Source organism: Papio anubis, chromosome 14 (genome assembly GCF_008728515.1).
Source record: "Papio anubis isolate 15944 chromosome 14, Panubis1.0, whole genome shotgun sequence".
Taxonomy (NCBI): Eukaryota; Metazoa; Chordata; class Mammalia; order Primates; family Cercopithecidae; genus Papio; species Papio anubis.
This window is the reverse complement of record NC_044989.1, coordinates 37101610-37123207: the sequence shown is the minus strand read 5'-3', so window position 1 is coordinate 37123207 and position 21598 is coordinate 37101610. Positions and strand designations below refer to the sequence as shown.

General features: G+C 43.1%; 1 protein-coding gene across 2 annotated transcripts in view; it reads left to right on the top strand.

The window, feature by feature from the left end:
• Window positions 1–6883: 6883 nt before the first annotated feature.
• STRN (striatin) overlaps window positions 6884–21598 on the top strand; it is a 130076-nt gene continuing 115361 nt past the window's right edge. The window contains exon 1 of one of the 2 annotated variants that reach the window (XM_031655070.1): window positions 6884–7235. In XM_031655070.1, coding sequence (XP_031510930.1) covers window positions 6984–7235 — 252 coding nt within the window. In that variant the 5' untranslated portion in view covers window positions 6884–6983. The remainder of the gene's footprint in view (window positions 7236–21598) is intronic. The other variant, XM_031655071.1, reaches the window with a different exon arrangement.

The following is a 21598-nucleotide window of genomic DNA, read 5'->3' as shown; positions in this document are numbered from 1 at the left end:
TGAATTTTTTTGAGGATCAACTTAATTTATGTCTAAGCACTACCAGGTGGGAGCTTGGGAAGGCAGTGCTGTTCCGAGCAATTCAAGCCTAAATGAAAATTGAGTGTCGTCTGCTGAGAAAGTGGCTATACCTGGAAATGAGTGCATCTCAGCTAAAGAGTTGACAGGAATAGCAAGCTCATAAAAAAATGTTCTTTTTCTATACACCACACATACACACACAGTTATTTTTATGTAATGAAGTAGACGTTAATTGTTCGAAATTCAGTTTCTGGCTTAGAAATGAGGACACCTTAGTTACTAAAAGAAAACAATCTGTTGAATAGAGCTTACATTCATTGGAAAGTTTGAAAGAGAAAAGGAGTAGGGAAGGCAGGCATGGGATTGATGGGGAGAAAGGAAAAGAATGTCTTCAAAAACCAGTTTACCTTTGCTTAGAGAAATAGAATCTGAAGTTGATCACCATTAATATTCCAAGAGAAGTCTTGCTACAGCTTCAGAGCTGTATTATTATTTCAGTCTCCCGTGTGTTAGATATTTAGATTTGTCAAAGTAATCCTGATTTTAGATTTGAAGTATCTGTTTCTCTAAATATCAGTCACTACAAAATTAACTTTAACATTAAATTAAGTTTTATTTCATTAAACTTATTAAATTCAACAAAATGAAACATCAATTTAGAAATTAAAATTAGGCAACTCCCTAACTTCAGTCATACTATTACAAAAGAAAATAATAGTAACAATAATGATAACAACTGATAGAAGCTAATTTCTCATCCTATCACAAGACTGAATATAGATTTAATTCTTGGACTCCAAGAGAAATTTTAGATGCTACAGTTCCTTCATTTCTAACTTATTATTGGCTGTTTCCCCAACGCAGCCATTACCAGACTTCAAATTTAGGGAGTAAGTCTGGCTGGAATCTGAGAAAGGTTGAAACAGAGACTGGACCCCTGAAGCACGGTAGGCAGAAAGGAGAGGTGGGAGAGATTAGGGAGTGAGCAGGTGGTAGAAGAGGTGGATAAACAATGGGTTATTGCATATTTCTATTCCCTAAAGTTCTTTTTTTTTTTTTTTTTTTTTTTTGAGACGGAGTCACGCTTAGTCGCCCAGGCTATAGTGCAGTGGCGCGATCTTGGCTCACTGCAAGCTCTGCCTCCCAGGTTCATGCCATTCTCCTGCCTCAGCCTCCTGAGCAGCTGGGACTACAGGCGCCTGCCCCCACGCCCAGCTAATTTTTTGCATTTTTAGTACAGACGGGGTTTCACCATGTTAGCCAGGATGGTCTCGATCTTCTGACCTCGTGATCCGCCCACCTCGGCCTCCCAAAGTGCTGGGATTACAGGTGTGAGCCACCGCGCCAGGCCAATTCCCTAAAGTTCTCTTAATCCTTGGGGAGGCCTTTCTCCTGTCAATTAAGTAGTCCTTTTTTTTTTTTCTTTCTTTCTTTCTGGCCATAATTCTGAAAGAGCCATCAAGTTCAACTTAAAGATCTTTCTTTGAGCAGTTAGAGTCAGAGCCCCAAATAACTGGTCATTTTGAACAGTTTTAGAAAAATAGACTGGGCATGGTGGCTCACACCTGTAATCCCAGCACTTTGGGAGGCCTAGGTGGGCAGATCATTTGAGCTCAGGAGTTCAAGACCAGCTTGGCCAACATGGCAAAACTCTGTCTCCATGAGAAATATGAAAATTAGCCAGGCGTGGCGGTGCGCCTGTAGTCCTAGCTACTTGAGAGGCTGAGGCAGGAGAATCGCTTAAATCCATTAAGCAGAGGTTGCAGTGAGCTGAGACGGTGCCATTGCACTCCAGCCTGGGCAACAGAGTAAGACTCCATCTCAAATACAAGCAAACAAACAGAAAACATTACAGTAAGAAGCCAGTCACAAAAAAATACATATTAAGTGATTGGATTTATGTGAAATTTTTGTCCATCTCAAAAAAAAGAACCATTCATTTTAATGACAAATTTTATTTATTTATTCATTCATTCATTTGCTTATTTATTGAGAAGGTCTCTTGCCTTGTCACCAGGCTGGAGTGCAGTTGTGAGATCTCAGCTCACTGTAATCTTGCCTCCTAGGTTCAAGTGATTCTCCTGCCTCAGCCTCCAGAGTAGCTGGGATTACAGGCACCCACCACTAGGCCAAGCTAATTTTTATATTTTTAGTAGAGAACAGGGTTTCACCATGTTGGCGAGGCTGGTCTTGAACTCCTGACCTCAAGTGATACGCCTGCCTCTACCCCTCAAAGTGCTGAGATTATAGGCGAGAGCCACTGCGCCTGGTCTGACACATTTTTCAGAAGAACAGGTGAATTATTTGTCATTTTATAGATCTATAATCCTCATCCCACAAAGCATACACATATAAACTGAAAAACAGTAAACACTCAGCAGGACAAGGTGGCTCACACCTGTAATCCAGGCACTTTGGGAGGCCGAGGCAGGCAGACAGGTCAGGAGATAGAGACCATCCTGGCCAACATGGTGAAACCCTGTCCCTACTAAAATACAAAAAATTAGCTGGGCGTGGTGGTGTGCACCTGTAGTCCCAGCTACTGGGGAGGCTGAGGCAGGAGAATCGCTTGAACCCGGGAGGTGGAGATCGCAGTGAGCCGAGATCGCGCCACTGCACTCCAGCCTGGTGACAGAGGGAGACTCTGTCTTAAAAAAAAAAAAAAAAAAAAAAGGCTGGGCGCGCGCAGTGGCTCACACCTGTAATCCCAACACTTTTGGAGGCTGAGGTGGGAGGATCATGAAGTCAAGAGATTGAAACCATCCTGGTCAACATGGTGAAACTCCGTCTCTACTAAAAATACAAAAAATTAGCTGGGCGTGGTGGCCCATGCCTGTAATCCCAGCTACTTGGGAGGCAGAGGCAGGAGAATCACTTGAACCCGGGAGGTGGAGGTTGCAGTGAGCCGAGATCGCGCCACTGCACTCCAGCTTGGCGATAAAGCGAGACTCCGTCTCAAAAAATAAAATAAAATAAACACTCCTATTATCTAAACAACCTTTCAACATTTCACAATTTTCACTGTAAACTCATTGTAGTGATATATGAAATCAATATTTTGACAATTGCTCTGTGTACTGGGAAAGGAACCCTTATTTTCTGTCATTTTGGCTTTATTAATTATAAAATGATCACAACACGTTGAGATCTGAGGCTTAATGATTAGGCATAGGCGTTAGTTTTTTTGGGGGGGGGGTTTTTTTTTGTCTGAAAACGGAGTTTGGCTGTTGTTGCTCAGGCTGGAGTGCAATGGCACGATCTTGGCTCACCGCAACCTCCGCCTCCCAGTTTCAAGACATTCACCTGCTTCAGCCTCCTCAGTGGCTGGGACTACAGGCGCGCACCACCATGGCCAGCTAATTTTTGTGTATTTTTGGTAGAGATGGGGTTTCACCATGTTGGCCAGGCTGGTCTCAAACTCCTGACCTCAGGTAATCCACCCACCTCTGCCTCCCTAAGTGCTGGGATCAAAGGCGTGAGCCACCGCCATCTGGACTGTTTTTTTTCTTTCTTTCTTTCTTTTTTTTTAAGGCAGAGTCTCCCTCTGTCGCCCAGTCTGGAGTGCAGTGGTGCAATCTCGGCTCACTGCAACCTCCTCCTCCCGGGTTCAAGTGATTCTCCTGCCTCAGCCTCCCAAGTAGCTGGGATTACAGGCGCCTGCCACTATGCCCAGCTAGTTTTTTGTATTTTTAGTAGACACGGAATTTCACCATGTTGGCCAGTCTGGTCTCGTTATCCTGACCTCGTGATTCGCCCACGAATCACGGCCTCCCGAAGTGCTGGGATTACAGGCATGAGTCACCGCACCCGGCCCTTTTTTTGTTTTTTAAAGATTATTTTAACTAATTTAAAGTTCTGAATAGGGGAAAGGAGAGAACAATTACTGAGCCCCTAGAATTTAACAGGGACTGTTTCCTTCACATATTTTGTTTCAGTTACTCTCGTGAACTAATATACCGTATAGTAGGCACTATGAGAGGGGATTTACTTTTTTTCTCTCATTTAACTTTACAGCAACTTTATTTGGTGCCTATTGTTCCCATATTAAACAATGAGAGAATTGAGCTGGGATTATAGGCGCAAGCTATAATTTTTTTTTTAAATTAGCCACGCCCGGCTGATTTTTTTTTTTTTTGCATTTTAGTAGAGACGGGGTTTCGCAGTGTTGCCCAGGCTGGTCTTGAACTCCTGAGCTAAGGCAATCCAATCCACCCACTTCAGCCTTCCAAAGTGCTAGGATTATAGGCATGAGCCACCGCGCCGGGCCCAGTTAAAAGTATGGTATTCATACTCCTATAGTTTTTTTTTTTAATCAGTCTCGCTGTATTGCCTAGGCTGGAGTGCAGTGGCATGATCTCGGCTCACAGCAACTTCCGCCTCCCGGGTTCAAGCAATTATCATACCTCAGCCTCCCAAGTAGCTGGGACTACAGGCATGTGCCACCACACCTGGCTAATTTTTGTATTCTTAGTAGAGACGGGTTTTGCCGTGTTGGCCAGGCTGGTCTCCAACTGTTACCGGTGGAGGGTGTCCAGGTTATTGAAATATTGAGCAAAGAACTGGAAAAAACGCACAAACAAAGCAAGGAAAGAATGAAGCAACAAAAACAGAGATTTGTTGAAAATGAAAGTAGGCTCCACAGGGTAGGGGCAGGCCCGAGCATAGGGGCTCAAGAGCCCCGTTACAGAATTTTCTGGGGTTTGAATACCCTCTAGAGGTTTCCATTGGTTACTTGGTGTACGCCCTATGTAAATAAAGAGGATGAAGTAAAGTTACAACGACATTTACTTGGTGTGCGCCCTATGTAAATGGAGAGTATATTTCCTGTTATAGCTGAAGTGTTTCCATTTGATTCAGTTCTAGGAAGTCAGCGTGAATCTACTTTATGTTCCCTGCCTCCAGACCCTATTCTCCTGCCTCCTGCCCACAACTCCTGGGCTCCCGTGATCTACCGCCTCGGCCTCCCAAAGTGCTGGGATTACAGGCGTGAGTCATGGCGCCCGGCCAAAATGTAAATGAGTTCTCGTAAAGCAAAAAGAGGTATTGTGAGTAATAAAGCTGAACTATGAATTAAAATAGTTTTTGTATATGTGTGGTAGTCCAGATTATCTATAAATTTAATTACATTTTGTGGTCTGCTATGAATTGACTTAAAGGAATTTTCGGATATGTCGTCTCACTCAAGGCCTCATTGTTGACAAGTCTCAATTTTTTTGGAATTTAGTTCCTTGAGCTATTAATGAGAAGACTGGGCTGTATCTCAAAGGATGCCGACAGCCAAAATAAGTTATGGCACAGGGAATTTGGCCAGGCCTGGATCAATCTTTGATGATAATAAAGAAGGAATTCATAAAGCAGAAACATTAACCGAGAGAAGAGAGTTCTCCATCTTTATTTGCAACCAGAGCAGACACAATGTGTTTCCTGTCCTTTCCGCAAGTAGCCATGCGAAAGGGGGGAGGGGACAGAGGACAGGGACAGGATATCTTTCCCTGACATGTCACTCAGCAGCCTAGATCTTTACATTTTTTCATGGCCATCAAGTCTGATAGCCCAGAAGTACATCCTACAAAACGTAAGAGTTCGGTAACTTGTTAGGGTGACAAAATAAGTGCTTAATTTCATTTGCATTTGTTAAATTGTTTCCAGGGGCCTTCCTTTCTGCCACTGTTGTAGTGTGAATTTATAGTGACATGTTATCAGACTTCGGAGAAGGAAAATATTTACAGGGAGTCACTTAAAAGGAAAGGACTTTGGTGTACCTTTGGTAGGCGGATGCTGTTGCCAGTTGGCAGGTGAATCGTGAAACTGGGAACAGGACAAGAGAAAAAGGAGCGGAGCCGGGATATCTAAGACCGCGCTAGGGAGGAGAAAGGGAACTTGCTTTTTCAAGGGGGTGTAGCTACTAAGGTCTTGTGATATTTGATTATATGCCAATCTCTGATTACAGAAACGACGTCATTTATCTTAATATTCCCAGCGCGGGAGATAACTGGTAATAAAAATATTTGTTCAATTAAGTGGAGTAAAAATGAGCGGGAGTAAGATAGGAAAAATGAGACAGAAAAAACAATATCTGTTATTGGATGCTAAAACTTTTACAGGATTTACTGCAGGAGGACTGCAAAGGGAAAGAAACTTCAACGGAGCCGTTTTTTCAGATGGGCTGTCAACAAATCACAATTTGGAAGCAGCAGCAGAAAGCTGCGGCGTTGTCTTAGATGATCGGCGTTCCTTAGAAATGAAAACTGGTCAGGCAACAGGTTTGAGCCCCTCCAGTCAGAAAAGAAAGGCAGGAGCGACAGCGACCCGCAGATTGGCAGAATGGAGGAGCGTCTAGGGTGAGAGAAACTCCAAAGACTGAACCCAAGCGAGAGCACGCAGGGCAGCTGGAGGGAGAACCCCCGTCCAGCGCCCGCACCGGGTAGCTCGCTTTGAGCCTGTTTCTTCACAGAACGGCCAGGAAGCCTTAAAAGATGTGCAGCTCGAGCTGGTATCTTGGCGTGATAACTTCCGTGTCTGTGTGTGTGTGAATGCAACAGGGAGCGCCGCCCGCGAACTTCCGCGTGCGAGGAAGGCTGGAGAGCTGCCAGCCCGCGCCCAGCTGGCCCCAGAGGAAACCCGCGCTCCTCGCCCAGCCGGCCCCCTCCGCGGCGAGCCGGGGCGGGGCGGGCCCGAGGCCACGCCCAAGCTGAGGCGCAGCCCTACAGGCCGCCCGGGCCGCGCTCGCCCGCGCTCCGCCCCGCGACTACATTTCCCGGCAAGCCCCGGGCCGCCAGCGCGCCGCAGTTGACCCATTTCCCGGCCCGTCACGGGCTCGGCCGGCCCCCGCGCCCAGGCGGCTGCTCCCTGCTGACTGGGGTGTGGGCGGGAGCGGCGGAGGGAGGAGGAGGCGCTGCTTGCCGCCGCTGTTGCCTCCGCTGCTGGGCGCCGGGGCAGCTTCCCGGGTATCTGCAGCCGCCATGGACGAGCAGGCGGGTCCCGGCGTTTTCTTCAGCAACAACCACCCGGGCGCCGGCGGTGCCAAGGGGCTCGGGCCTCTGGCGGAGGCTACCGCGGCCGGCGACGGGGCGGCTGCGGCTGCGGCTGCGGCTGCGGCGGGGGCGGCCCGAGCCCAGTACAGTCTCCCGGGGATCCTGCACTTCCTGCAGCACGAGTGGGCCCGCTTCGAGGTGGAGAGAGCCCAGTGGGAGGTGGAGCGGGCGGAGCTGCAGGTAAAGACCCTCCCGGCCTGGCCGTCTTCATCCCGCCTCTTTGCTCCCTTCCGCCCCGCCCCGGACCCTTCTCCCCCCCCCCCCCCCCCTTTCGCGTCCCCCCCCCCTTTGCTGCCGCCCATCCCACCCGGAGCCCAGTCCCCTTCTCTTCGCCTTTTGCCTTTCACTGACCCCATCTCGACCCTGTTCTCACTCTCGCTCCTGGTGCGTTGTTTACCCTCCCCACGCCTGTTCGTCCGCACCATCCCACTCTTTAACTCCCAGGCTCATTTCAACTCTCTGGCCATCCTGCATCTCAGGGCTGCCCTCTCGGTTTACTAATTGGGCTGGCAGTAGTTTTGAGAGACGCGGCGCAAATCGTCCGCTGTCCTGGTGTGCCCCATCCTAGGTCTAGAGACAGTCTCCGCAGAACGTGCCGGCTTTGGCACCTCTCTTCTTCAAGGAAGGTGATCAAGAAGAGAACAGAAGTTGTGTCAGTGAGGCCTTGACTCGAGGCGAGAAGTTGACGTTGGGCAAAAGTGTTATTCATATATCAGCTCCCTTTTTTATATATGTAAATGTCTCTTCCCCACTTTCTTGCGATCCCCCGGCCCCTTCCCACGTTTCTTTTAGGTATTTCCAATTAATGCATTTTAAACGAAGGACCTACATGATTGCAGTCAGAGAGAATGGTTAAGAGATGGTTCCTGTTCTCAGAATCTGAAACTTCCCACGGGTTAATTTTATGTTCAGTGTTTTGGGAGATTTTCTTGTACTTTAAAAGGAACTAAAGGGGCTTTGAAGTTAGTTACATTGCCTTGCATAATCTACAAGATAAAGTATATCCAGGGAGGAGATTTTGTGGGCTCTGAAAAGAATGAAAGTGCGGCTGATACTTTACAGGCCATTCAGAATTGGTGAATAGGTTTTCAGTGGTTCTTCTTAAAACTTCCAGGGCATACACACCAATTTCAAAAGGAACTTAAAGAACTATGAATAGTTGTGCCTTTCTGTTTTACGGGCTAAGCCTGTATACTTACGAAATTTGAGTATAGTTTTAGTTGGCGAAACACTTGAGTTTAAAATGCTACCCAGTGTGTCACTTTTTTTGGTAACATGTATTTTCTTTGGCACTTAAAAAAAAAAAAAAGAAGAGGAGAAATCTGTTAAATAGAATCATGTGCTGGAACAGGCTCTGTGATGTAGTGGAAGTGGCTATGGAAAGAGCGAACACACAGGTCTATAGTAGACAAGGTTATAGTAAGGGCTGTGTTTGTTGCTAGCTCTGTGACCTTGAGGAAATCCTTTAACCTCTCTGGGTTTCAGTTTTATCATTTATTTATTCAGCACCTGTGTATTGAGTGCCAGCTATGTGTCTGGGCCCTGTGATTTTAAAAAACCGACCAAGCTTCTGCCCTCATGGAGTTTATGTTTTAGTGGAGAGGCAAACGGTCGAGCAAATGCGCCTATAGAATATAATGGCTTGTAGTGGCAACTGCTGTGAGGAAGAAATAAGTCAGAGTTCAGGAATAGAGTGTGATAGGGGCAGCTATTTTAGATGGGGTGGTCAGGGTAGGCCTCTGAGAGATGACAAATGAGCAGTTGAATGAAGTTAGGGAGTGGCCGGTCGTTCCTATGATTCTTTGTAAGTCTGTAGTTATATGTTTATATTATTTGGCAACTTTTTCATCCCTACTGTTAAGTTGCTGTAGTATTTAGTCGATCTAGTCTATCTGATATTTGCAAGTCTTCTTTGACCTTCTCTATGTAGTTTCCAACAAATTTGAATACTTACGGATTGATCTTTATTAGCAGTACCTTCTAGAAAGGTGTGGATTTCAGACTTCAAGGAAATGTTAAAGGCAAAGTTTAATGTGCGGTTGTGGGGAATGATTTTTGTATTAGCTACTTAAAATTTAATTTCTTTTCCAGTTTTGGGAATGGAAGATAAGTCACACTAATTTGGTTAAAAAAAAAAAAAACAACAAAAAAAACAAAAGCCACACCAGAAAACAATGCTTACCTTTCTACCTGTAGAAGCTGGAGAATTCCAACCCATCCTCGCCCCCCCTTAACTTTTCAATTTACCGGCAGCTGTAGTTGATCTTCAATTTTTATACACACATCCACAAACAATTGTTTGTGGCAAATGTTTATTAATTTCAGATAGCTTTCCCATGGGTACTTATCATATTAAAGAGACTCCTGTTTTTTTTTTTTTTTTTCCTTTTATTGGAGAGAGGGTCTCGCTCTGTTGCCCAGGCTGGTGTGCAGTGGCGCAGTCTTGGCTCACTGCAACCTCCGCCTCCCAGGTTTAAGCAATTCTTCTGCCTCAGCCTCCCAAGTAGCTGGGATCACAGGCATGTGCCACCATGCCTGGCTAATTTTTGTGTTTTTATAGAGACGGAGTTTCACAATGTTGGCCAGGTTGGTCTTGAACTACTGACCTCAGTGATCTGCCCGCCTCAGCCTCCCAAAGTGCTGGTATTACAGGCGTGAGCCACTGTGCCCTCCAAGGACACTACTTTTTTAACATTATCTTTTGTTTTGTGCTCAAATTAAATTAAGCTTCCACAGAGAAACTTTAAAAATGTGTCATTTTCCTAACAGAATGAGTATGATATATTTTGAGGGGAAGAGTTTGCAGTAATCTCTGGTCTTTGTCCCCCCTTATTAGTGTAATTGGAAAAAAAATTATTTCTTGACCGTCATTACTTTGAATCTTCTTTATTTTTCTTTTGCTACTGGAATGTTCTTAGAGACACAATAGGAAGTAAAATAGTTGAATGCATTGTGATGAAATACGAATCAGTTGGTGTCTTCCTTTTAATTTTTAAATCTCTTCCTAAGCCATTAACACCAGAGTCAACACAAATACCTTTACGATTAAGTCAAATTTGCCCCTTCAAGAACCTGTCAGTCCTGCTCTTTCAGGTTGCCAGGGAAGAGTTGTGAAAGGCAATCCCAGCTCTCATCTACCTGGCCTGCCCTTACCGCTTCCTCCCTCCTTCAGATCTTAGGAGTAAGGAAACAGCCACGTTTTAGCAAAAAAACCTATTTATTTGTCGTTTATTTCACTCTTGCCCATCTTAGTTGAGAAAGTCTTTTATTTTTGGTAATGCTCCCCTCCTCACATCCAGTTGAGATTAGGCATCAGTTCATGGGGGGAAAAAAGAATGATTAAGATTATTAGTGAGCTTTACATTTGTGAAAGGAATTGGAGAAGGAATACTAATAATATTTGAGAAAAATTTCTGTACGTGAGGTGTTGTGCTAGATGACCTCAAAGAAACATGCAGTCTAGTTATTAGTATGATATAACTTGTAGAAGAATCAGAGTGTTTATCATTTGGGGAAAAGGCTAATTTCTTTAGGATAGTGAAGGAGAGGCCGGGCGCGGTGGCTCACACCTGTAATCCCAGCACTTTGGGAGGCCGAGGCAGGTGAATCACGAGGTCAAGAGATCGAGACCATCCTGGCCAACATGGTGAAACCTTGTCTCTACTAAAAATACAAAAATTAGCTGAGTGTGGTGGTGTGTGTTGGAGGCTGAGGCAAGAGAATCACTTGAACCTGGGAGGCGGAGGTTGCAGTGAGCCGAGATCATGCCACTGCACTCCAGCCTGGCGACAGAGTAAGACTCCATCTCAAAAAAAAAAAAAAAAAAAAAAAAAAAAAAAAAGGTGAAGGAGAGAAGAGCTAGCAGTGAATGGGAGAATAGTAGCAAGAGGAAAGAACTTTATGAGGTCATGAGAACCTAAGGCTCAGTATTTGAAAATCTCTGATTTATGAGAAAGCAGGCAAGTAAATAAAAAATAAACAATGTTGGCTCTAGATTTTGGTATGTGTGTGGTGTGTGGTATAGGAGAGGCCCTGATATTTACCTGGAAGTGTTAGAGTTGTATGGAAAAGGTGGCAAGATTGAGTAGCTTAGGGCATTTAGTGTGGAGGCTGTATGCTGGAGTTTTGGCATTAAGAATTTGTATTTTCTGGGTTTTGGCATTAATAATTTGTATTTTCACTCCCCACATATTTTTCAAGCGTCTACTTCATGCCAGGCCTTGTTCTAGACACTGGAGATACAACAACAAAAATACGGATCTTGCCCTTATGAGGCTTAAATTGTTGAGGCAGACAGACAGTGATAAATAAATACATAGAATGTTGGGAAGGAAAATATGAGGGTTTCAGAGGGTGGAATGGGGAAGAAAGGATTCACTGATAAGATGCCATTCGAGCTAAGACCTTTAAAGGTGATATTTAAGGTGAGGAAAGAGCTTTCTAGACAGAAGGAACAGCTGGGGGAAGGGAGCATGCTTGGAATATTTAAGGAATATCAAGGAGGTAAAAGTGGCTAAAGTAGAGGAAGAGAATGGAAGAAGTCATGTCAAACAGGTAGTAATGGAAGAAGTTGTGTCAGACAGGGTCTTGCCCATTGTAAGGACTTTGGCTTTATACCTCCACAAGATGAGCAGCCAGTGGAATGTTTTAAGCAAAGGAGTGAAACCATCTTTAAAAGGGAGCCCTTGTAAGGATTCAGAATAGACTTGGAGGGAAAATAAGTAGAAGCAGCAGGGGGACTAGTTAGGAGGCTACTTTAATAAATGCAGGCAGAAGATGAACTAAGGTGGTAGTGATAAGATATGTGAATATATATTTTGATACATTTTTGAAGGTAGAGCCAACAAGATGTGCTAAAGGGTAGAATGTGGGGTTTGAGAAAAAGGGGAGTCAAAGATGACTCAACAGTATTTAGAGGGCCAGGCACAGTGGCTCAAAACCTGTAATCCCAGTACTTTGGGAGGCTGAGGCAGGAGGATCACTTGAGCCTAGGGGTTCAAGACCAGCCAGGGCAACATGGCAAAACACCATCTCCAGAAAAAGAATTTTTAAAAATTAGCTGGGTGTGATGGTGTTCACCTGTAGTCCCAGCTACTTGGGAGTCTGAGGTGGGAGGATTGCTTGGGCCTGGGAGGTTGAAGCTGCCGTGAGTCATGATCACTCCACTGCACTCCAGCCTGGGCAACAGAAGGAGACCCTGTCTCAGAGAAAAAAAAAAGTGCTGCCTGGGCAACATGGTGAAGCCCCATCTCTACAAAAAATTCAGAAAATTAGCTGGGTGCGTTGGCATGCGTCTGTGGTCCCAGCTGCTTGTGAGGCTGAGGTGCGAGGATTGCTTGAGCCCTGGAGATCAAGGCTGCAGTGCGTTACGATTGTGCCTCTGCACTCTAGCCTGGGTGCCAGAGTGAGGCTCTGTCTCAAAACAAATCAATCAAATAAACAAGCAAACAAAAATATATGTATATAGAGAGAATGAGCAGCCTCATGGGACAGCTGAGAAGATTTACTGAGCTTTTTAATGGAAAACATAAATACTTAAAATGAGTTTGTCTTTATTATTGTGACTATTATTTATAATTATCACAAAAGGCAATATGGCAGAGACCTGGGCTTAAAATTCTTGCTTTAAAACTTACTATTGTATTTTACGCCTAAAATACATATTTGCCATGATTCTGATCTCTCAGAGCCTTAGTTTCCTCATGTGTAAGATGAGGATAACAAATTACCTTGTGAGAATTAAATTAAGATAATTTAAAGTACTTAGCAGAGGCATGGTACATAACATAAAGTAAGTGCTTAATAAATAAATGGTTGCAGATGCATGATGCTAAACTTTTGCTCTCGGTTATCTCCTCATCCCCAGAGAAAAGCATAATCTTCAGTCATGAATTTTTCTGAGGCTAGAGCATACAAGTGCCATCCTGAGGCCATGCAGTATAATATTCTGGGACTAAAAGATGTTTAATGGGAGTGAATGCTTGCCTTCAGTGTCAGCCTCAGAACATTGAGGATATGCTTCAAGAGTATTTGCTTTCCTTAATAACCTTGTAGGTATCTGTTACCTTGGAATTCATATAAACTTTTCTGAATGTGTTTATCTTAACTTTGCATTACATCATGGGTAACAAATTGTGTAAATTTACTAACCACATTATAAAATGAATCCTACACTTTATTTGGCTCTTTAAACCACTTCCTTTACATTTGGAGGAGGCGAGCCCCATTGTGGTATGGTATAATTTTGTCAGCAGGTTCGTTTTTCATTCTACTCATATTCTTGATAATTTCATAATCTTTATATTTTAGAAAGGTTATAGAGGCTTTGATCTTTTAAAACACATCCTATTATATGTCTCTTCAGTTCAGTGTTTCTCAACCTTAGCTATAATATTAGAATAATCAGAGGGAACACTTAAAAATACCAATGCCCTGGACTGTACCCCAGATCAATTAAATCAAAATTTTAGGAATGAGGACCCCTAGCATTAGTATTTTTTGAGCTCCCCAGTAGGCAGCAAGGGTTGAGAACCACTGCTTTAGTTGTTTTTTCTGTTTTTACGTATCTATAAAAGTTTGGTGATTTCAACACTTCTATTAGTATTCCATATATGGTTGGCTTTTTATAGAATTTGGGATATAATTTCTTTTTCCATTGTTCTTTCTGATGATAGCTAGCATTTTATTTTTAGGCAGTAGAATATTATAATTTGAATCACCTCCTTCTGACTGAGATGTACTGACAGAGTAATCTTTGAGCTGGAATGAACTTTGGAAATAATCAGGTCAATTAGGTAAAGTGAGGTTCAGAGAGAGGCTGAATGACCAAGAATGAAATAGGTTTTGTACAAGCTGTCACTTACATTTCCAGATATCTTTACAGTTTTATTTTTTCATATTTTTTGTCTAGGGGCCAGGCTAATCATCTGTATTGTTCCAATCTGAGTATATGTACTGCCACAGCCAGCACTCTTTACAGTTTTCTTTAAAGCCCTTTCAGATACACTGTATCATTTAATCTGTACAACCTTCTGAGGTAAGCAGAGCCACACTGATGCTTATTTATTTATTTTTTTAAATAACAGACATAAAGATGTTACTGTGTTTTACTGCTTTCCAGCTTATTTTATTGGTTGCATTTGAGATTTTCTCTGTCTTTGGTGTTCTGTAGTTTCATTATGATGTGTCACAGTATAGATTTCTTTTTTTCTTTTTTTGGGGGGGATGGAATCTAGCTGTGTTGTCCAGGCTTGAGTGCAGTGGCACGATCTTGGCTCACTGCAACCACCACCTCCCAGATTCAAGCGATTCTCCTGCCTCAGCCTCCTGAGTAGCTGGGATTACAGGCATGCGCCACCACGCCCAGCTAATTTTTTGTATTTTTAGTGGAGATGGGGTTTCACTGTGTCAGCCAGGATGGTCTCGGTCTCCTGACCTCGTGATCTGCCCGCTTCAGCCTCCCAAGTGTTGGGATTACAGGCATGAGCCACCACTCCCAGCATAGATTTCTTTTTATTTTGTTTGGGACTTCGTTAGACTCCTTGAATTTGTGGATTGGCTTCTCATTAGTTCTGCACATTTCTCACTTGCTGTCTTGTTAGGTTTGTCCTTGATTGCATTTTCCTTTCTTCTCCTTTTGGGTGTTTGATTACATGATCTTATGGTTTCTCCATTATCTGCACTGTATTTTCCGACTTTTTATCTTTCCATGCTTTATTCTTGATAATTTATTCTGACTTATTTTCCAGTCTGTAAATGGCTTATCTTCCAGTCCATTAATTTTCTCTTCAGTTGAGTCTAATTTGTTAAAACCATCCACTGAATTTTTAGTTTTGGTTATTGTTGAAGTTCATTTTGGTTTCTTTTCAAATCTGCTCAGTCATTTCTTAAAAAATTATTGTTCTGTTCTCTGCAGATGTTTTCAATGTCATCTTTAATTCTTTAAATGTAGTAAGTAGTTATTTTTCAGTTAGTGTCTCTGCACTTCTTTTATCTGAGGTCTTAGAGATGCCTTTGTGTGGTCTGTTATTTCTGCTGGTTCTTGCTCATGATGGCTTGTTCCCTTGTATCCTTAGTTTATCTTCGTGTGCTGTCTACTGTCCTTGAAAAACTGTGAGACTGGACAGGCACAGTGGGTCATGCCTGTAATACCAGCACTTTGGGAGGCTGAGGCAGGCGGATCACCTGAGGTCTGGAGTTCGAGACCAGCTTGGCCAACGTGGTGAAACTCTGTCTCTACTAAAAATATAAAAATTAGCTGGGGGTAGTGGTGGGTACCTGTAATCCCAGCTACTCAGGAGGCTGAGGCAGGAGAATTACCTGAACCCAGGAGGCAGAGGTTGCAGTGAGCCGAGATTGCACTACTGCAATCCAGCCTGGGTGACAGAGACTTTATCTCAAAAAGAAGAAAAAGAAAAACTATGAGACTAATCTGAGCTCTCAAATAAAGGTATCTTCTTCAGAAAGGATTTTTTTTTGTTTTGTTTTTTTGCATTTGTTTCTGGTAGATGTCTAGAGTTATTACCAGTCCAGAACCACTTTATTTTTCATGTTTTTTTGAGACAGTCTTACTGCCACCCAGGCTGGACTGCAGTGGTTTGATCTTGGCTCACTGCAACCTCTGCCTTCCAGGTTCAAGCAATTCTCTTGCCTCAGCCTCCAGAGTGGCTGGAATTATAGGTGTGCACCACCACACCTGTCTAATTTTTGTATTTTTAGTAGAGACGAGGTTTTGCCATGTTTGCCAGGCTGGTCTTGAACCACTGGCCTCAAGTGATCTGCCCGCCTTGGCCTCCCAAAATGCTGGGATAACAGACGTGAGCCACTGCGCCCGGCCCAGAATCACTTTAAAGTAAATGCATTACTTTAGATGTTTGGGCCACCTAGCTGATGTGAGTTTTGATTGTGAATACATTTGAGGGCCAATATACTTCTGTTTCATCTTTGCTTTGAAGACATAAGCCCTTTAGGGTCCTAGCTAAATGTGAGGTATATCACCTATTAGAGTGTACACTCTGAAGGAGTGGGGTGTTTGATTTTTGCTCCTTGGGTCCTGGCTGTTTGTTCTGATTGTCCAATATCCTAAGGGCAAAAATGGCTTTTTGTTCCCTTACCTCACAGGGTTCCCATTTTCCCTTTTATTTTGGCCAGATAATTCCTTGCTATTTTTGTATTGCTTTTAAGAAAATTGTGAAAATATTTTGTCCAGAATTTTTGGCTGTGTTCAGTGGAAGAATTGCTGTCGGGCACCGTAACTGGAAACTGAATTCTCTTATTTTACTTTCAAAATCTGACAAATAAGTATGGCCCTACAAATTTTGGGGGGAGAAATAATATTGACAGCACTTCTTTATGAAGAGATGTGCCTATTTAGTCCTGAACTTTATTTCTGAATCTATGTTTTTTTGAATGGTAAAAAAAAAAAAAAAAAAAAAAAAAAAAAATCTACTTTTTTTTGAAGGGAGACCTACAGTTTTTCTCCAAAACCTTGGTAACTGAAGCAGAGTTTAAAACAAACAAAACCCTTTGCTATGCAGTCTTTAAATGGTGTTTGAAAGTTCAGATAATCTGGATAGAGTCCCCTTTGCCAGCCTGCTGTCTCCCTGATGTTAGCTGTACTTTTGATTTACTAATGTGTGTAGCATCCAGGTTTCTTTTTTTTTTTTTTTTTTTTTTTTGAGACGGAGTCTTGCTCTGTCGCCCAGGCTGGAGTGCAGTGGCCGGATCTCAGCTCACTGCAAGCTCTGCCTCCCGGGTTCACGCCATTCTCCTGCCTCAGCCTCCCGAGTAGCTGGGACTACAGGCGTCCGCCACATCGCCCGGCTAGTTTTTTGTTATTTTTTAGTAGAGACGGGGTTTCACTATGTTAGCCAGGATGGTCTCGATCTCCTGACCTCGTGATCCACCCGTCTCGGCCTCCCAAAGTGCTGGGATTACAGGCTTGAGCCACCGCGCCCGGCCTGCATCCAGGTTTCAATTCTGGGCCATTAGAAATAAAGTTGTCCTTGGATCTCTGGAGTTTCTTGCCTTGGTGGCCAATTTGACAGAACAATCTATTGACCATCATAAATTGGATAGTGGAAAGTATGGGTGTCAGAGTCAGACATCTCTGTCACTTTCAGTTTACAATTTTTCTAGGCCTCATTTTTGTAAAATGTGGGTGACAATTTCCCTACTAAGCAGGATCACTGTAAGGTTTAAAAAAGATAAAGTATGTAAAATATGTGATATATGATGGATGTCCAATAAGTGGTTTGCTTTTTTGTTGGTTGAGATTTCTATGGACAGAAGGCATTAGATTTATTATTTATATAAGTCCATAGAAGCCAAGAACCAGTTTCAGTGAGCCATTTATCATAGTAGTTACTTACATTCTCTTTGTCCTCTAAGTACAGGTTGAGCATCCCTAATCCAAAAACCCTAAATTCAAAACGCTTCCAAATCTAAAACTTTTTGAATGTTGACATAGTGTCATAAGTGGAAAAATCCATACCTGACCTCATGTGGCAGGTTGCAGTCAAAAAGCAGGTGCACAACAGAATTTAGTATCCTGGAGGGAAAAATAAAATTACCTTTAAACTGTGTGTATAGGGTATATATGAAACATAAATGAATTTTGTGTTTAGACATGGGCCCCAAGACACCTCATTAGGTATATGCAAATATTCAAAAATCTGAAATCCAAAACACTTCTGGTCCCAAGCATTTCATATAAGGGGTACTCAATCTGTAGTGGTTTGAGGACACTGAATTGTGTGTTGGAAGTAGGGGACAGGCTAGAGATGGCAAAAGTAAGTGGTGATAGCTTGTAGACATTAAGGACTGGATGTAGTAATCAAGACAGATTTGGAGTTCAGGAGAGAAGCTCGAGGCAAGAGAGAAATTGAGGAAGGGGTTAGAAGGGGGGAAGAGACAGAAGAAGGGAGGAGAGGGGTGGAAAGAGCAGAGGCAGAGGAGAAACTGTACACATTAACGTGTTCTTAACTCTGCAAGGATGTCTTATCTTTATTTTTCATTTCGGCACTTGTAGAATCCTAGGGTTGGCAGGGATACACACACATGCACATGCACATATGCGCACATGTGCACTGCCCTCCTCCCTCTCGATTTTCTTTCTTCATTAGACTAAGAATATTTTACCTCAGAGGGACCTTAGAATTTAAGTAATCTCATCCCCCGTTTCATCAGTTAGGGCTAAAGAAAGGAAGTGACTTTTCTCAGGTCACTCTGTGAATTGGTTTAGTCTTACTTTAGAACCCAGGGGTCCTAGTAGCCAGGACGGGGCGTTGCTCCCTATACCATATCCTCTCCTTTTGTTGGTCCTTCACTCTGTGTAGCTGCTTCTGACCTGAAGGAGCCAAGTGAATTTTAATATTTAGATGATTAAGTATGGTTTGAGTAGCTGTCATAATTTAAATTCTTATCACTTATTATTTGAAGTTTTTTTTCAAGTAAAATAATTTAGTGAAACAGTATAGTAAGGGGTTCAGGAAAGTCTAACAATTTGTGTTTCTCAGAAGTGTTTAACAATGTTCTTGGGCCGGGCACGGTGGCTTATGCCTTTAATCCCACCACTTTGGGAGGCCAATGCGGGCAGACCACCTGAAGTCAGGAATTTGAGACCAGCCCAGCTAACATGGTGAAACCCCGTTTCTACTAAAAATACAAAATATTAGCTGGGCGTCATGGTGTGTGCCTGCAATCCCAGTTATTTGGGAGGCTGAGGCAGGGAGGATCGCTTGAACCCAGGAAGCAGAGGTTGCAGTGAGCCGAGATCACGCCATTGCACTCTAGCTTGGGCAACAAGAGTGAAACTCTGTCTCAAAAAAAAAAAAAAAATGTAGTTCTCTCATTTCTTTAAATAATTTTATTTTTGTGTAGGGTTTACTGAAATAAAATCCTTACTTCATCTTAAAAAATCTGCAAATTTGGAGCTTTTTTTTTTTTTTTTTTTTTCCCCCTGGTCAAGACAGGGTCTTACTCTGTCGCCCAGGCTGGAGCGCAATGGTGCAATCTCGACTCGCTGCAACCTCTGCCTACTGGGTTCAAGCAATTCTCCTGCCTCAGCCTCCCAAGTAGCTGGGATTACAGGTGTCCATCACCACACCTAATTAATTTTTTCTATTTTTAGTAGAGACGTGGCGGGGAGGTTTCACCATGTTGGCCAGGCTGGTCTTGAACTCCTGGCCTCAAGTGATCCATGTACCTCAGTCTCCCAAAGTGCTGGGATTACAGGCGTGAGCCACCACGCCCAGCCAAATTTGGAGCTTTTTTAGCTTGCTCCAAGGGTAGCTTAACTAAGTTCTGTATATGCATTTTAATATAGTTTGTGTTTATTGATCATATGTCAAATATTGTGATCTTTGATACATCAAAGATCAGGCACTTTGATTTGATTTTTAGGTCATTTTAAATTTTATGTTATTTGATTAACCTAAAAATTTGATTTTTGGTTTGTTTTTAATTTTTATTTTAAAGAGACTGGGTCTCTGTTGCTATGCTGCCCAGGCTGAAGTGCAGTAACTGTTCATAGGCATACTGATAGTTCACTGCAGCCTCATACTCCTGGCTCAGTTGATCCTCCTGCGTCAGCCTCCAGAGTAGCTGGGATTACAGTCTTGACCCACTACATCTGGTTATTAGTCTATTTTTAGGCTGTTTTACATATGCTGTGGTAGAACAGAATAATATGTTATCGGGAGAACCCGCTCCCGATGTTTAACGTGGGTTCTTTTTTATTTCCTAAGTGTCTAGGCTGGTTTGAGAAGTAAATGGAAAGAGCACAAGAGAGAGAAATTTAAAGCTGGGTGTTCGGGGAAGACATCACATGTCGGCAGGATCCGTGATGTTCCCCAAGCCGTAAAACCAGCAAGTTTTTATTAGCGATTTTCAGAAGGGGAAGGAGTGCATGAATAGGGTGTGGGTTACAGAAATCACGTACTTCACAAGGTAATAAGATATCACAAGGCAAATGGAGGCAGGGCGAGATCACAGGACCACCGGATGAGGCGGATGAGGCGAAATTTAAATTGCTGATGAAGTTTCAGGCACGCACTGTCGTTGATAACATCTTATCAGGAAACAGGGTTTGAGAGCAGACAACCAGTCTGTCCAAAATTTATTAGGCGGGAGCGCTACAAGAGACCGGGGCTTATTTCATCCCTTGGGCTTCCACCATAAAAGACAGCATGTCTTAAAGGGGCCATCTGTAAGCCTACCTTCAGGGCGCATTCTCTTTCTCAGGGATGTTCCTTGCTGAGAAAAAGAATTCAGCGATATTTCTCCTATTTGCTTTTGGAAGCAGCCAGTTCAAAGTTACCTCTCTCGTTCCCTGAACATCGCTGTTATCCTGTTCTTTTTTCAAGATGCCCAGATTTCATATTGTTCAAACACACATGCTCTACAAACAATTTGTGCAGTTGACACAATCCTCACAGGGTCCTGAGGCTACATTCATCCTCCTTAGTTTATGAAGAAGATGACGGGATTAAGAGATTAAAGTAAAGACAGGCATAGGAAATCACAAGGGTATTGATTGGGGAAGTGATAAGTGTCCGTGAAATCTTCACAATTTATATTCAGAGATTGCAGTAAAGACAGGCGTAAGAAATTATGAAAGTATTAATTTGGGGAACTAATAAATGTCCATGAAATCTTCACAATTTATGTTCTTCTGCCGCGGCTTCAACCGGTCCCTCCGTTTGGGGTCCCTGACTTCCCGCAGCAATATGTCAGCTGTGTATTTGCTCTTATGCAGAAAGTTATTTGACAAAATAAGATCACTTTATTTTTAACAAAAAACAGACTTAATGCTGTTTTTTGTTAAAAAATAAAGTACCTTGGCTGGGCACGGTGGCTCACGCCTGTAATCCCAGCACTTTGGGAGGCCGAGGCAGGCAGATCATGAGGTCAGGAGATCGAGACCATCCCGGCTAACACGTGAAACCCCGTTTCTACTAAAAATACAAAAAATTAGCTGGGCATAGTGGCAGGCGCCTGTAGTCCCAGCTACTTGGGAGGCTGAGGCAGGATAATGGCATGAACCCGGGAGGTGGAGCTTGCAGTTAGCCGAGATTGTGCCACTGCACTCCAGCCTGGGTGACAGAGCAAGACGCCGTCTCAAAAAAAAAAAAAAAAAAAACCTTATCTGAATAAGATAATGGAATATTATAAAACATTGATATGTAAGAAGGAAAATTTATTATAGAATGGAAGCAGTGTGGCAGAAGACAGAAGCATTAGGTATTTTGTTTTGTAGATGAGATGGACAGAAAAATAAGGGAGTAGGAACCCTGGAATTAAGGTGAGCTGGGGAAGTATTGAATAAGGTTGGGTGAAATAGGTATTTTGGGTGTGGCAAATAAGCATCACCACCAGAAAGATTCAAGGAAAGGACGAGGGGGAATGTTTCATTACTGAACATACAGGTTTCATTAGCATTCATTTAAATGTGAGAGAAATCAGATCCAATACCAGTATATCTAGTTAGGAGAAATAAACACCATGTCAAATTCCACAATGGTGATACCAATTTCACCTGACGG